We start from the raw sequence: 15333 nt of genomic DNA, 5'->3' as shown, positions 1-15333 counted from the left end.
CTAAACATTACATTACATTTTGTAACATACTTGACCTGATTATCTAACCACATTAAGAGATCAAATAACTCCCTTCAGGTCTTTATCTCAGAAATAGAAGGCTTTTGCAAGAAATCTAGTTAAATATGAAGAACTTCCCTCTTTTACAAACACACACAGACATGAACAGACACATACACTCACACGCAGACACACACACCCTCCCCCTCACTCCCTCTGAAGTCAGTAGATGCCGTTGATAAACTGGAAATTACACATAAACAGTTCAGATGATGTAGAACTTAACTTTAGATATTTAACTTGATGACTGCCTTCTATCTCTCTCTCTACACACAAACACAAACACACACACACTGGACATCATCATGTGTGTGTGTTTGCTGGGTGAGGACAATGCGTGTGTGTTTGTGCAGAAAGTGTGTGGATGTGTTTGTGTATTTGGACTGGACTATCTCATTTTGTGTTTGTGTGTGTGTGTGTGTGTGTGTGTGTGTGTGTGTGTGTGTGTGTGTGTGTGTGTGTGTGTGTGTGTGTGTGTGTGTGTGTGTGTGTGTGTGTGTGTGTGTGTGTGAGTAAATGAGGAAGGGAGGAGAGAGAAGTCAGCAGAAACAGACTTAGAGACTTAGAGTGAGGAGAGGAGAGTTTGATCAGAGGAAACAAAAAGCCGACAGACAAATCCTTAGATGACATTCAATCAACTGAATCCGGACAGGAAGGCATCGAGGTTGACTCCAGCCTGGTCTCTGTTCCACAACTTCGTCATGGACCTGGTGCCGGCTTTAGCTTCCACGGTGTTAGCTTCCGCAGTGAGCCGGCTAAGGGAGAGTGCTGCTGTTCAGGTTATCACCAGGAGGCTCAATGGGAGGTAGGCAGGTCACACTGGCTGGTGAACAAACCTTCAGTGATAACAAACAAGGATACTGTGGACTCTTCAGAATGGTTTATGGCACAGCTTTTAGATTGATCGGTCTGTTGACTTATCTGCTGATACATTAGGCATGAGTGAAATTTCACCACTTTCTGTAAAAGAACAGCTGGAACAAGGGTAAAAGTGAATCTACATGTTCATAGTAGTCTTTTAATCCATCACCTGTAAACACCTGATCACAGGTTGAATATCTGACTGGTTGTTTACTGATAGTTCCTGATTGTTGTATTTGTGTGTGGATGTGCAAGATATGGAGCTACGGATGGAAGTGTCTCACAATCTAATATCAGATACACTGGGTGTACATTTTCAACAAACAACCAAAGACTTAAAAGGGGGCATCTTTAAGGGGGACTTAAAGACGCGTACAGAAATAGTAATTAGTAAATAGGTAAACTCCTTTATTTTGTGCACTTTGAATTACATTGCTCTACTATAGTGGCATATCTCCCTCTTCTGTGTTGGAGCACACAGGCCTGTCTGTCTTTCATGGGGCCCTGTGATGTGCTGACGACACATCAGGGATCAATCAATCAATCAAGTTTTATTTATATAGCGCTTAATCATGACAGCAGACATTTCAAAGCGCTTTAACAGACAGAGAAACCCAACTGAACCCTCCAGAGCAAGCATAAGCGACAGTGGCGGGGAAAAACTCCCTCCATGAGGAAGAAACTCCGGGCAGGACCCAGACTCTTTTGGGCGGCCATCCGCCTCGACCGGTTGGGTGGAAAAGAAATCAAAGGAAGACAAGAACAGCATCAGAGAGAGAGAGACAGAGAGAGAGTGACAGATAGGCCAGATAGAGGCAGTATCAATATGGTTAAGGTTGCTAAAGTCAAGGCACAATTACAGCTGCGTGGATGACTGTATAGCGGCACGGAGGAAGCAAGGAAGCAGGACCCCAGCCGATGGATAGATTGAGGGGTGGTACTGGTGGGCTTGGAGGATAAGGTGCACAGCACATGGAGAGATGGGGGTGATACTGGTGGGCTCGGAGGTGCAGGTCCACAGAGGAAGGTCCACGGCGGCTGGGCGGATGAGGGGTGGAAAAGTAAGATGACACCAAGGAAGACAGGCAGCAGGACCCCAGTCGATGGATAGGTGGGGGGTGATACTGGTGGATGGGAGGTGCAGGTCCACAGCAGATGGTCCACAGCGGATGGGCGGATGAGGGGTGGAACAGTATGGTGGCGCGGAGGAAAAAGGAAGCCGGACCCCAGCCGATAATTAGGTTAGGGGTGGTACTGGTGGGATGGGAAGAGCAGGTCCATAGCAGATGGGCGGATGAGGGGTGAACCTGAGAAAAACCTGTGAGGACATAGAGCACAGAGACTCCAGGGAAGAAGTTTAGTTAGTACGGTGTGATTGGAGACTTGAAGAGTGAGGTCAGAGAGGAGGAGGAGTAACAGAGATGGTTGGAGAGAAGAGAGAGGAGAGAGGAACTCAGTGAGTCTGGATGTTGAGTCTCCAGCAGTGTAGGTCTATATGAATATAAACGTAGTAACCTAAGTTGCCATTAATTGTAAAATTTATGAAAAAGAAAAGTTTTAAGTCTAGTCTTAAATAGTGAGAGGGTGTCTGCCCCCCGAACTGAGGTAGGGAGGTGTTTCCACAATAGAGGGGCTTGATAGCAAAACGCTCTAGCCCCCGTCCTACTTTTATAAATTCTAGGAACCCCCAGTAGGCCAGTATGCTGAGAGCGTAATGCTCTAGATGGATTATAAGGAACTAAAAGTTCCTTCAGGTAGGTCGGTGCCTGGCCACGAAGGGCTTTGTAAGTGAGGAGGAGTATTTTAAAATCTATCCTAGCTTTCACAGGAAGCCAGTGCAGAGAAGCCAGCACAGGAGAAATATGGTCCCTGGCACTGGTCCTGGTCAGAACACGGGCGGCAGCATTAGTTTAAGACTCTTCAGCGAGTCTTCAACTAATTCAGAATGCACCCGCCTCTCACCTGTAGCCAGCCAGCATAGGCTCCAGCAGACCCGTGACCCGCGAGAAAGCAGCTGAAGACGAAACAATCACAATCATCTTGTTTCCAGGAAAATAGATGGATAATACATTTTGGTTGGGGGAGAGTGAGAGCCTTTATTTTGGTTGAATGGTTTTTCTTTGTTATTTTACATGTAAGGGCTGATTTTCTTGGCTGACCAGGCCAAAATAGAGAAACATTTTTCAGATACTTTAAGGTTTACATATATTTTTTCATCATCTAATTCACTGATCAAACATCAAAATGTGCTTAGTATGGAAATAAATCAGTTAAGCTCAGGAAATTATTAAAAGTTAACGAAGAGGTGTGAGATGTGGTAAATCTGTCACATAGTGATGCAATCCTATTAAATTCCTCTTCTCTTCTCTTCTCTTCTCTTCTCTTCTCTTCTCTTCTCTTCCTCTCTTCCTTTCTTCTCCTCTTTTCACCGCTGCTCTCCTCATAGGACCATGTCATCTCCACAGGTTTGCTGGCCAGTGCCGATGCGAGCTATTGGAGCTCAAAACCTTCTCACCATGCCAGGAGGAGTTTCTATTGCGGGATATCTCCACAAGAAGGGAGGCAGTCAGTTCAGCCTTATGAAATGTGAGTTCAAAATGTTTGGCAGTATTATAAGTTATTGAGCTCCTCTCTGAGCCTCACGACCTGCCAAGGCCTTCTGCCTATGCTCAGTCTACACGAGTGGATGATGACAGCTGCTGTCTATTTTACAGGGCCTCTAAGGTATACTATCATCCATAAGGGCTGTATATATTATTTTAAGAGCAGTACCTCTCCTGCACCCCAAGGGGCATTTTCTCTCAACGGTTACAACAGGTGGGTAAAAAAGACTAAAATGCAGAGTGCTAACTCATATGTGTACATAAGTATATGTAGAAATGCAGTTTTTTTCCTCTTATGCAGAGTGATGAGAGCAGCAGAGGAAACAACATCCAGTAATGTGTTTCCTTTTAAAATCGTCCACTTCAGTAAAAAACACAGAACGTGGTTTTTCTCCGCCGCCAGCGAAGATGAGAGGAGGGTGAGAACCAATGCTTCTGTTTCTGTAGCAGTGACGTGCGGTCAGGGGAGGCAGGTGAGGCATGGCCTCACCTACCATCATTAAAGAACACAATGGAAAATTTAAAAAATAAATTAATTGGTTGTATTTATACAGTGATGTGTATTATATTGTTATTTTCCATTTAACGTCACCACTTTTACATTATTTTTACTCAAAATCGCTGAATTTTTGCATTTACCGCTGAAATACTGAGAAGACACCTGCGGTGAGGCACCAGTCAGTAGCGCAGTAGCCCGACTAGCTATGCTGGCAAGCTATACATTGAGACCGTAATGCTATCTCTCTACATGTTGCTATTAAAATGTTAAAACAAATATGCTCTATGAACTAAATTTCCATAATTTAGCTAATGTATATAATGTACAGTGGGGTTTTTTTTTCAACAACTGCGTGTATGTAACGTCTTTCTTGAGTTGGGCGGTCCTCACCTAACCCTAACTGGGAAAAGGCACAAAGTGAGGCGTGCAGTTCTCGTGACTCATGGTAGGGGGTGCTGGTGATCCCGGGGATTTGGCCGAGGATTCTTCTGTAGAAGAAGTGACAGCAAACAATCTACTGTACATACAATCTATAGTCAGCGAGTCAAGTGCAGACATTCATTTGTTTTCCACCCCATAAAAATGGAGGATTACATATCTCAACTCAAAAATTTTTCGATGCTTTTATTCAGAAGGAGCTGCACATGGACTTCATTTATAAGTAAACATAACATATAAAAAACATGTAGGTAACAAAATAAGTTTTTCAATCAAATGTGCTTATTTGTGTGTTACAGTTTGTATGTGTAAATAATTCTGCTATGAGAGTTTAAAAATAACCCACTCACTGTTGCTTATTAAATGGTGAATTAAGCTACACTCTAGGTTAGTATGTCTGTAAACATTTTCATCTGATTATGATGAAGTCAGTGCCTCACCAGCCATGAAGCTCACCGCACATCACTGTTCTGTAGGTTAGACTGAACTTCTCAGGCTTTCACTGGGAATTTACCAAGGTTTCCCCTAATTTTTGCGGGGGGGGGGGGGGGGGTAATCAAATAACATGAATTACAACAGCAGTCACATTTACACTATATTATATTGCGTTTTTCCTCACAGAAATGGATGCGATACCTGCGGAGGGAGATTGACCACTACAACGACAGGAAAGACTGCCACATTTCAAGGTAAGTGATAATAAAGAGTAGTGTAAAAACTCAGATGTCAAACCAAGTTCAATACAAAAGCAGAAAAAATGAACTATTTCTCATTAACATTTCAAAAATGTCATCTGTGTTCGACTTTTCCGTCACAGAATAGAAACGGAAGATTTCCTCATTCGGAAACTCTTTTTGCATTGACTTATATTTTTTGCTTTGGCTGTTAAAGTGGTCTCTTGTTTCTGATGAAAAATGCACCAGCCTGAACCACAGAATTTTATTGAGGACCTAAGCTGTTCATTTAATAGACTTTGATTATAGAGTGTCTGGCGGCCTGATCCCACAGGAATGCATTTAATTACATGATATAAAATCAAACTTAAAGGAACATGTCTTATTTGTAGAGCTACTCAGCTTGATTTGAAATAACAGCTGCAGAGATATGTACCATCTTTTGAATATAATAGATACACTTTATTTGTGGTGCTCAAAGTACAAGGAAGGACAGCAATGTCTCGTTTCCAAACTTCATGATGGACTTGATTGCTAATGTAAATACAGAGATCTTGTTGTAATCACATATCACTGCACTTTATTTTTTAGTTATGACCTCACAGATGGAAACGTCTGCCCATGGAGGAGAGGCTGGCCACTAAAGCAAATCAAGCCAACAAAAATGTCTGAATGTCAGACACAAACATGTAATCAATGAGTGGATGCGTGTTTCCCAAGGCATGTTTTAATACAGACTGGCTTGGTAGAAAAAAATAAAGGCAACATCAAACTGTTCACATCCTCACTGAATTATTTTGAACAAAGCAATTTCTGGACTGACTGACACTCTGTTATGGATTTTTTTTTTCAAGTTCCATCCTTTTCTGTTACAGTCAAGACAAAACTGACATCTCAACAGACCTGATCATAAAGTGTTCCTTCATCTGACAGAATTTAAGAATCCAAAACATGTGTAACAAAGCTGTTTTTGTTCATTATAATCAGGTGTGAAGTATCTGGAGGTGGAGATGGACGTTTGTTTGAATTTCACCAAAAAGCTGAAGGATAAAAGATGTAGGATTTAATGTTAACTTCTAGTTAGATGGGATAATAAATGACATGGTGAATAAGACTAATGAAAAATTTCCAGTTAAGAAAATGAATTCATAAAATTAACATGATTTAAAGGTTAGCAAACTAATTAACTTGAAAAACAGCATTGAACCAGGATTATCATTGACACTAAAGTGCTATAAGCTTGACAAATGAAGTAACCGTCCTCTTTCCTGTCTCTAAAGGGTCAGACATTACTGAGTGTTAGTGATAGTCTATGTCCAAACGAGACAACACAAGAGAAAACTGCCATACAGGCTATTATCCTATGTGTAATTTACATTTTTAGGCCCATTTTAGACCCATTTTTTGGCCCATTAAAGTGATTTTCATGTCTGTTTGCTCACATTGCATACTGTGTGGAAAATATGGAGCAAATCTTTCTTTTTTTTTAATTTATTTGGTGACTAGAGGGAGAAAACATCAGCCGTTATCTGTGCTTATCTCTCTCATTGGTATAAACATACTCAGGACGCATGGTAGCACCCATGTGACATGTTCAGGAAATTCCTTTTCAGTTAGGCATCTCCTTTCTAAATCATCTTAAACTGTAGCAGTAGTTGTTAACAGTAATTACAATAGTGATTTAAATTTTCAGATTACATCATAGGTATTTATAAATTAACCGAATCTCCAAAGGTTGATACATTAACAGAAATTATTTCTCATCATCAAATATTTTTTCTCTTAGTGATTCAGATTCAGATGCAGACAGTTTCTATGGGACAATAGAGAGACCCCTCAATATTACACACCCTGTTGATAACACAGAAGATGGTAAGACCACCAAATGATTAATATTCATCTATAAGACATGCATCATCAAAATGTATGTATCATCAAAATGTCCCCACTGTGTGTAGATTATGTTGAGGATGACGACGATGATGATGATGAGGAGGACTACCTGAAACCAGACAGTGACAGCTCACCAACATCTACAGGTGAAAGTGTTCTTCTTCAGTTTGATCTTTTCTCATATTTTGTTGAATTTCTGTCTTAGAGCAAGTTTGCTCGAGAGTTAAAAAGTTTTCCTTTTCAATCCCTTTTGTTGTGGTTCACAATCACCAAGTATTTTATTCTGAAAGGTCTCGATAGGACTCATCCTGCTCTTTGTAGCTTGATGTGGTCGCCCTGTGACACATGCACATAGTGAAATGTGGTCTATTATATAGCCATTTACTATTAATTACAAAATAAACTGCAAAAACATTTACAATATAGAATCGTGAATATAGCATCAATTGATCTTTTTTTTTTTTGTAACGGACCAGGTCGGCCCACGGGACCACCCCCATCTTACCCTCCTCCCCCAGTGCCGGCACAATGTCTCCCCCGTGAAGACTTCAGTTCTGCTTCCCAAAAAGGTCGACCTCCTCTTCCTCCTCCCATCTCAGTACAACACAGAATCAGTGCAATACCCAAAAAAGCCCCACCATCTGTACCACCTCCCCCCATCCTGAGGGATCCTAGCAAGGGTCCCCCTCTTCCTCACCCATTCACTGACCACCTGCACAAGTCCTTGGCTTCCACTCCTCCTCCTCCTCCTCCACCAAATGCAAAGAGAACTCCTCATAACAGGACAGCATTTATCGGGGGGCCGAGGGATGGCAAGACCGACAGGAGGAATCCGCCCACTATATCAATGAAATCCCCCATCAGTCTTCCCATCAGTGACCAATTAGAGACGAGGATGGTGCTAAATGGTCCCATCCACTGCCCCTTAAACGCTGAAGGGAACCAGCCACTGGGGAACATCCATCATGGGATGGCAAGTGACCACAGCAGTAAACCAAGCCTCAGGAGTGCTGCGAATTTAGAAGAGTTGTCCACCAGACCTGTGATGTTCGACTCCCTGTTTGTGAACCAGACATCCCCCAGTCACCCACCACGGCCCGGCCACCCTCCACTCTCTCCCTCACTTAGAACTGGTTTACACAATAAACCAGAGATCCAAAAACCACCTCTACTAACAGGAAAACCTCAGCTGACTGCAGCACACATTAGACAACCAGGAACCCCACTTCAGTAAGTTGGATTCAGACACACCAACATTAAAGATAATTCATTCAATACCAACAGAAATGAAGGGTTTGAAGAAAGAAAAATTAGACCTGGGTGAATTTGCCTCAGTAAGGCTTGTTTTCCCCCCAGAAGAGCATCTCCAGAGGGCCAAAGCTTCCGCTCACTGACTGGAGTGGCCCCTTCAGAGTTAAGGAGAAAACAAGAGTCGGCGAAATCAGAAGGAGAGGAGTCGGATGATGACTACGAGAATGTAAGAGAGATATGTGGCATGATTCTGAGTTGTGATGGCTTTGCATACATGTTAATCCTTGTGACTAATTTGAAATAATTCTCAGGCAAAAATGTGAACTTTTCTTCCACATACACATACTGTTTTAAATAGAGATGGTGCAAGTATAAAATGTGCCACGGTATAGAAGAGGTGGGGCAGGCAATCATATCTATGTGAAGAAGACAGAAAAGAAATGACTAGAAATCTGACGACATCATCAGTCGGGACTAGATTCACGATTGGAAATACAAAAACAGCTGCCTTTATAAAGGGAAAATAAATTGTATAATAACATGTAACTACATAATACATTCAATGGCATAAAACACTTTTAATCAACATTTACATTCATTTACAAAAAATAAAAAATATTCCTTAAAAAATTCTTACTACAGTACAATTACAAACAGAAAAACTTTTAAGGTTTAACTAGATGAACCAAATCATACATCAGACTCAGGCTGCATTTGTAACTCAGGCTGCATTTGTAAATAAGAACCTGTTCTTAATTGCTTGCCTGGTTAAATAAAGGTTAAATAAAAGACTATGTAAAAGCTAAAAAAAAAAAAAGCAGCAATAAAAACCAGGATAATGTAAAATGAACCAAAATGGTAACATAACAATATAAATAATAATAATAATAATAATAATAATAATGTTGAATGAAAGGTAGACATACTGTGTGTCCAGGCGACCAGGTGGAAAGGTAGAGTGTAGACGCAGGAGGGCACAAATCAATGTCATATTGTTGCGGTCCCAAGCCCGGATAAATACAGAGGGTTGTGTCAGGAAGGGCATCTGACGTAAAACTTTTGCAAAATCAAACATGCAAATCAAACCTATGACTCCCATACTGGATCGGTTGAGGCCCGGGTTAACAACAACCGCCATCGATGCTGTTCACCTACAGGGTGCCAGTGGAAATTGGACTACTCTTGGTCAAAGAAGGAGAGGAGGAAAGTGTGTTCGTAGGAAGAGAGAAAAGAGGAACGCCAAGAGTATAGGACTGAGAGTAGGGACGTTGAATGTTGGAACTATGACAGGCAAGGGGAGAGAGTTAGTTGACATGATGCAGAGAAGGAAAGAAGACATACTGTGTGTCCAGGAGACCAGGTGGAAAGGTAGCAAGGCTAGAAGTTTAGGAGCAGTGGAAGTGTATTCACAGGTGCCAGTAGTGTTATGGGAAGATGGAAAGAGTATTTTGAAGAGTTGATGAACAAGCAAAATGAGAGAGAACAAAGACTAGAAGAGGTGGCTTTTGTGGACCAGGAAGTAGCAAAGATTAGTCAGGATGAAGTGAGGAGGGCTTTGAAGAGGATGAAGAGTGGAAAGGCAGTCGGTCCTGATGATATACCTGTGGAGGTATGGAAGTGTGTAGGAGAGGTGGCAGTAGGGTTTCTGACTGGGTTGTTCAACAGGATCTTAAATAGTGAGAAGATGCCTGAGGAATGGAGGAGAAGTGTGCTGGTGCCCATTTTTAAGAACAAGGAGAATGTGCAGAGTTGTGGAAACTACAGAGGAATAAAGCTGACGAGCCGTACAATGAAGTTATGGGAAAGAGTAGTGGAAGCTAGAGTAAGGGCAGAAGTGAGCTTTTGTGAGCAGCAGTAGGGTTTCATGCCAAAAACAGAGTAATACGCAGTATTTGCTTTGAGGATGTTGATACAGAAGTACAGAGAAGGCCAAATGGAGCTGCATTGTGTTTTTGTAGATCTGGAGAAAGTTTATGACAGGTCGCCCAGAGAACAGCTGTGGTATTGTATGAGGAAGTCTGGAGTGGTACAGGACATGTATGAGGACTGTAAGACAGTGGTGAGATGTGCTGTAGGTATTACTGAGGAGTTCAAGGTGGAGGTGGGACTGCATCAGGGATCAGCTCTGAGCCCCTTGTTCGCTATGGTGATGGACAGGCTGACAGAAGAGGTTAGACAGGAATCTCCATGGACTATGATGTTTGCAGATGACATTGTGATCTGCAGTGAGAGCAGGGAACAGGTGGAGGAGAAGCTAGAGAGGTGGAGGTTTGTCCTGGAAAGGAGAGGAATGAAGGTTAGCCGCAGTAAGACAGAGTACATGTGTGTGAATGAGGGACCCAAGCGGAAGAGTGAGGTTACAGGGAGAATAGATCAAGAAGGTGGAGGATTTTAAGTACTTAGGGTCAACATTCCAGAGCAATGGAGAGTGTGGAAAAAAGGCAAAGAAATGTGTACAAGCAGGATGGAACGGGTAGAGAAAAGTGTCAAGTCTGATGTGTGATAGAAGAGTTTCAGCTAAAATGAAGGGAAAGGTGAACAAAACTGTGGTGAGACCAGCGATGTTGTTTGGTCTAGAGACAGTGTCACTGAAGAAAAGACAAGAGACAGAGCTGGAGGTAGCAGAGATGAAGATGCTGAGGTTCTCTCTGGGAGTGACCAGGAAGGATAGGATCAGGAATGAGTACATCAGAGGGACAGCACATGTTAGAGGTTTTGGAGATAAAGTCAGAGAGGCCAGACTGAGATGGTTTGGACATGTCCAGAGGAGAGATAGTGAATATATTGGTAGAAGGATGTTGAGTTTTGAACTGCCAGGCAGGACGCCTAGAGGAAGACCAAAGAGGAGGTTTATGGATGTAGTGCAAGAAGACATGAAGATAGTTGGTGTGAGAGGATGCAGAAGACAGCGTTAGATGGAGGCAACTGATTCGCTGTGGTGACCCCTGAAGGGAAAAGCCAAAAGGAAAATGAATGAATAATAATAATAATAATAATAATAATGATATTTGTTTAGATTGCCTACATACACAAATCAGAACTACCTTATGTGATGTTAGGTACCGTATGAATGTGGTTTACACCCCTCCCCTTCATGGACATGGATTTGGTACTTTTAGAGTAATTTAGATTAATCCTGTTGACAGTCATCAAACCAGGGCACATATGTGAAAACATAACATAAAGTAGAACATGAAATGTATTGGTGTCAGTCCATGATCTCATACAGACTGATTGTGATCACATTGATTTATCATGATTAATCGCAAGTTAAAAATAAATACAAAAAAACAATGAAAAAATATCTTTTAAAATAAATACTTGATACATAAACCTGAATTTTATAGCTTCAAATTAGGATCATTAAAATGATTAGCATGCTGAATGATGTTTCCCTCCACAGGTGCAGCTGCCAGACTCTGTTTTCATCGACTCGACTGAAACCAGCTTTGTGGAAAAGTAAGACACACTTACGTATTTATAATATCCAGCTGAAGCTCTGCTCTGCCCTCTAGTGGCAAACAAGAACATTTATGTCTTGTGCTGCTTTTTCTTTTATTTATAATGCAGTTTATCAGATGTGTTTCATTAGAGTCAATCCAAATTACGCATGAAGACATGGAAGAAAATATATCTGCTATATATATTCTAGTTTACTCTTTCTGGCAGTATTTATCATACTGATCATTTTTTTTGTGATCCGTGGGATGTTTGAACCTGCAGATTGTTCAGAGAGAACCCTGTCCCACCGCAAGATGGACTGTATGCCATCAGAAAGTCAGGAACCAAAACTGCGAAGGTAAAAAACAAAAAACTACACAAAGATTATGTTGCATAGTTAAAACTGACTTCTGATCTGTCACAGTCATTTGTTCAGATGTGTGAAAATGAAAGCATCACCTGATCCTCATGAATAAGACCTAATATGGTCATTCTCACATGTTGACCAGGTGCTAGTGGTATGGGATGTCAGAATAGGCAAGGCCAGAAACTATCGCCTTTTTGAGGAGGTAAGAAACAATCTGCTGTCTCTGTAAATGTGTTTGTATGTTTTGCATTGGATAAATATTTCACAACTGGAGCATTGATCATAGCAGTGATCCTCCTCATTGTAAACTGACACAACCTGTTGATGTGGCCCTGTTGGATGACAGCCCACTCACTCCATCAACCCCATGGTTTTTTATTGTGCTTAGTTCATAGCTAATCGTTTACTAGTTCAAAACTGTTTAACATTTCTCCTGGGGGCACTCACACATCAGTGTATCGTGGTTGCAAGTCAAGGATAGTCAGAACCTTGACTTGTAAACCACCACATGAAGTATAGCATGTGAACATCTTGTTCCTGGTTCTAGGTCGTTACAAATGATTAACCAGGGCATAGGTGGTTGGTCATTGTTCCTGTGGTGTAGTTACACTACTGTGGTATGGTGAGCATTCCAGCAGCCACTTGACTAATCCCATTCAGGTGACTAGAGCCATGGTATTCTTGTAAAGGCCATTTTCTCCTTTTTCATACTTTTTTTCTTTTTTTTATAGTGGTCAGTTAGTTTGACCATGAAGTGATCATTAGTGATTAATTAGGTAAAGGCATTGTGGTAATTTCTCTGAAAGTGGTTTTCAGGCAAGAACACTGAGAAATATCAGTCAGATCAACAACCATTATTAAACAAACAAAAAAAGGAGAAGAAATAAATAAAGTCTCCTGTTCACTGTGACTTTGTTTTTTTTGTCAGAATGACAACATTTTCCTGGACAGTGACATGACCTTCCCCACTCTGCCAGCTCTGGTCGAACACTACTTCAGCCATCCTCTTCCTCACCATGGCTCACTCTGCCTTCAGAAGCCCTACTCAAAGAGACAAAGCACCTGATCACGACATGTGGAAACAGAGCATATCTCTCAGTGTTTCCTGCAACACAAAAAAAAATTAAACCCATTAAATATTATTTTACTGACTAACACAGCAAACCATCACAATTCTCTATAGTGCACTGCAAGCATTGCTACTGTAAATACATACTGTATGGGTGTTAAGAGAAGATTTAAGCTGTGAAAAAACATCACTTGTATCTGTACCACCAGTGGAAACACTGAACAGTGTACTAAGCTGGCTGACGGTTAATGTCTCTATGATATTCAGCAGCCATTTAAAACAGTTTTATGTTTGATCATTTGTTCCATTGTTTAAGGCTACAATTACCTCTCCTAACACATTTCTGGCAATTCACACTTCTTGTGATACACACAGGCTGGTTATAGTATTAAATTAGCATAAAAGACAAGTAGTAGAATCAATTATCCCAGATTACAGTTTAATTTATACAAACTCACAACAGTAAGAAATGTACTCCAGTCAAAAATGATCATTTTAGTAAAGCTAATATTTTGGTTTATTTGTACATGAATTATTTCCAGGCTGATGCTTTTGCGATGATGCTGTTGTGATCATAGTCAATCCAAAAATTAATTTATGACCATGACGAACGACTAATGATTTACACAAACCCCTCAACATGTTTCATTGATTGTGTGCAAATACCAGTTCATTATGGTCAACAGTTAAAGACAAAGACATCATTCCAAACAGATTTCACGTTTCTGCAGCCTATGATCATGATCATTTATTATCTCAGCATAATCAACAGGCAGCATCTAACTGCATATGAGCACATGAAACATAAATTACATTTTGTTTTTGGCTCCTATCAACTTACTTTAATTTGAAATGGGGTTTTTTAAGACAAGAAACTTTGCGTAGTTTTTCCAAATGCAACCTTTCCAGCACGGCATGACTCTTAATTTTGACTCATAATTTTGGGTTTGAAAATGTTCTTGTATTTTTTGTTCTATTCAACCAGTCCATAAATGGTGCTTCATGTCAGGTAGAAATTTGACTTCAACTGTTTTTCTTCTCAAATCCAAAAAGATTGGCATGATGCAGATATTTTGTACAGCACTGCTGCTAATGCTCTATCACTATATATTTATATGTAAATGCTGTATGTACTGTACAGAATTTGTAAAAAAAATTTAAATGTATTGTTTCCTACTTAAATATATGTTGACAATGTATGAAAAATTCTGTTGAGCTTCTTTTCATTTTGCTATCTTATTTGTCATTGACCACAGAACACAACTGACTACAATGTACATAAAAAGGGTTTATATTTCTCACATTGAAGTGGATGCAACCAGTTAATTTCTGCTTCTTACAACTGTTCTATAAATTGCTGGCAATATGTGTCATCCAGATCAAATCTATTAACAAAATGAGGTTGTACCAACTTCATTCTAACTTGAATTCTGATTTTATTGACAGAAAAGTAAAATCCTAAAAAACTTAACTTAGATGAGCTAAAAAAAAAAAAAGTTTTTGATCAGCTGAAAATTAACAGTTGATCTCACCTGAAAGTCTTTCCTTTGTGAAGCCAAACTTTGGGGGTAAAAAAACCGAACAAATAAAAACCTCTTAATACTGATCCATTTTTAAAAAATATGGTCTATATGGCTTCTTCTTCTTTGTTACCAACTTCTGTGTTTGGACAGCAGAAAACCGAGAAAATAGATGGTAGGGGAGAACCATATCACTACCATTCTATTATTGTTTCCAAAGGAACCAGATACAAGAGTCAAAGTGTCACAAAGTCAAAAACCTTTAATCAGTCCGTTTCAAAACCAGAAAAGCAAAGAGATGACAGTACTAGAGGGATATCCAAACTTGTAGTCAAATTCCAGGTAGGAGTCAAAACCAGATGATCATAAACACAATGGTACAAAGGAGGCACACGGAATTGTAATCTATTCAGACACGCCAGAGGTCATACACAGGGCCTCAAAAGACAAAAATCGTGATCAAGCAGGCTAGGGTCAAAATCCAGAAAAAGACGGACTAGGCAAGGCAAACTGGTGGTCGTACACAGGTGGTATATATATATATATATATATATATGTGGCAAGGCGAGCGGCGTGAAGCCGTTGCCCTCAACGCCACCTGGGGGCTTTCACCCCAGGATATGAACAAGACTTATGGATGTGCAGGTTATGAATTGA

The 15333-nt window shown here is 40.6% G+C and overlaps 1 protein-coding gene across 3 annotated transcripts; it reads left to right on the top strand.

Annotated features, from left to right (window-relative positions):
* The first annotated feature begins 593 nt into the window (after positions 1–593).
* sh3bp2 (SH3-domain binding protein 2) lies at positions 594–14356 on the top strand. 3 transcript variants are annotated; one of them, XM_068335209.1, is made up of 13 exons: positions 595–865; positions 3368–3507; positions 3636–3738; positions 3826–3943; positions 5083–5150; positions 6922–7007; positions 7094–7174; positions 7505–8258; positions 8388–8505; positions 11683–11738; positions 12003–12078; positions 12230–12289; positions 13016–14356. In XM_068335209.1, the coding sequence occupies exons 1-13, from the start codon at positions 684–686 to the stop codon at positions 13151–13153; spliced, it is 1980 nt and encodes a 659-aa protein (XP_068191310.1). In that variant the 5' UTR covers positions 595–683; the 3' UTR covers positions 13154–14356. The 3 variants fall into 3 exon arrangements, with proteins under 3 accessions (XP_068191311.1, XP_068191310.1, XP_068191309.1); XM_068335208.1 differs by having other exon boundaries at positions 8385–8505; XM_068335210.1 differs by lacking the exon at positions 12230–12289 and having other exon boundaries at positions 594–865; positions 8385–8505.
* The last annotated feature ends 977 nt before the right edge of the window (positions 14357–15333 follow it).

Source organism: Antennarius striatus, chromosome 15 (assembly GCF_040054535.1).
Source record: "Antennarius striatus isolate MH-2024 chromosome 15, ASM4005453v1, whole genome shotgun sequence".
In the NCBI taxonomy this organism is placed as follows: Eukaryota; Metazoa; Chordata; class Actinopteri; order Lophiiformes; family Antennariidae; genus Antennarius; species Antennarius striatus.
Note: the sequence above shows the minus strand (reverse complement) of the source record. Positions and strands in the feature narration are given on the sequence as shown.

Coding starts and splice junctions, on each gene's coding strand:
- sh3bp2 (XM_068335208.1), top strand. CDS start 684: ATGACATTCAATCAACTGAATCCGGACAGGAAGGCATCGAGGTTGACT. Junction 866..3,367: donor ACCAGGAGGCTCAATGGGAG/GTAGGCAGGTCA, acceptor CTCTCCTCATAG/GACCATGTCATCTCCACAGG. Junction 3,944..5,082: donor CCAGCGAAGATGAGAGGAGG/GTGAGAACCAAT, acceptor TTTTCCTCACAG/AAATGGATGCGATACCTGCG.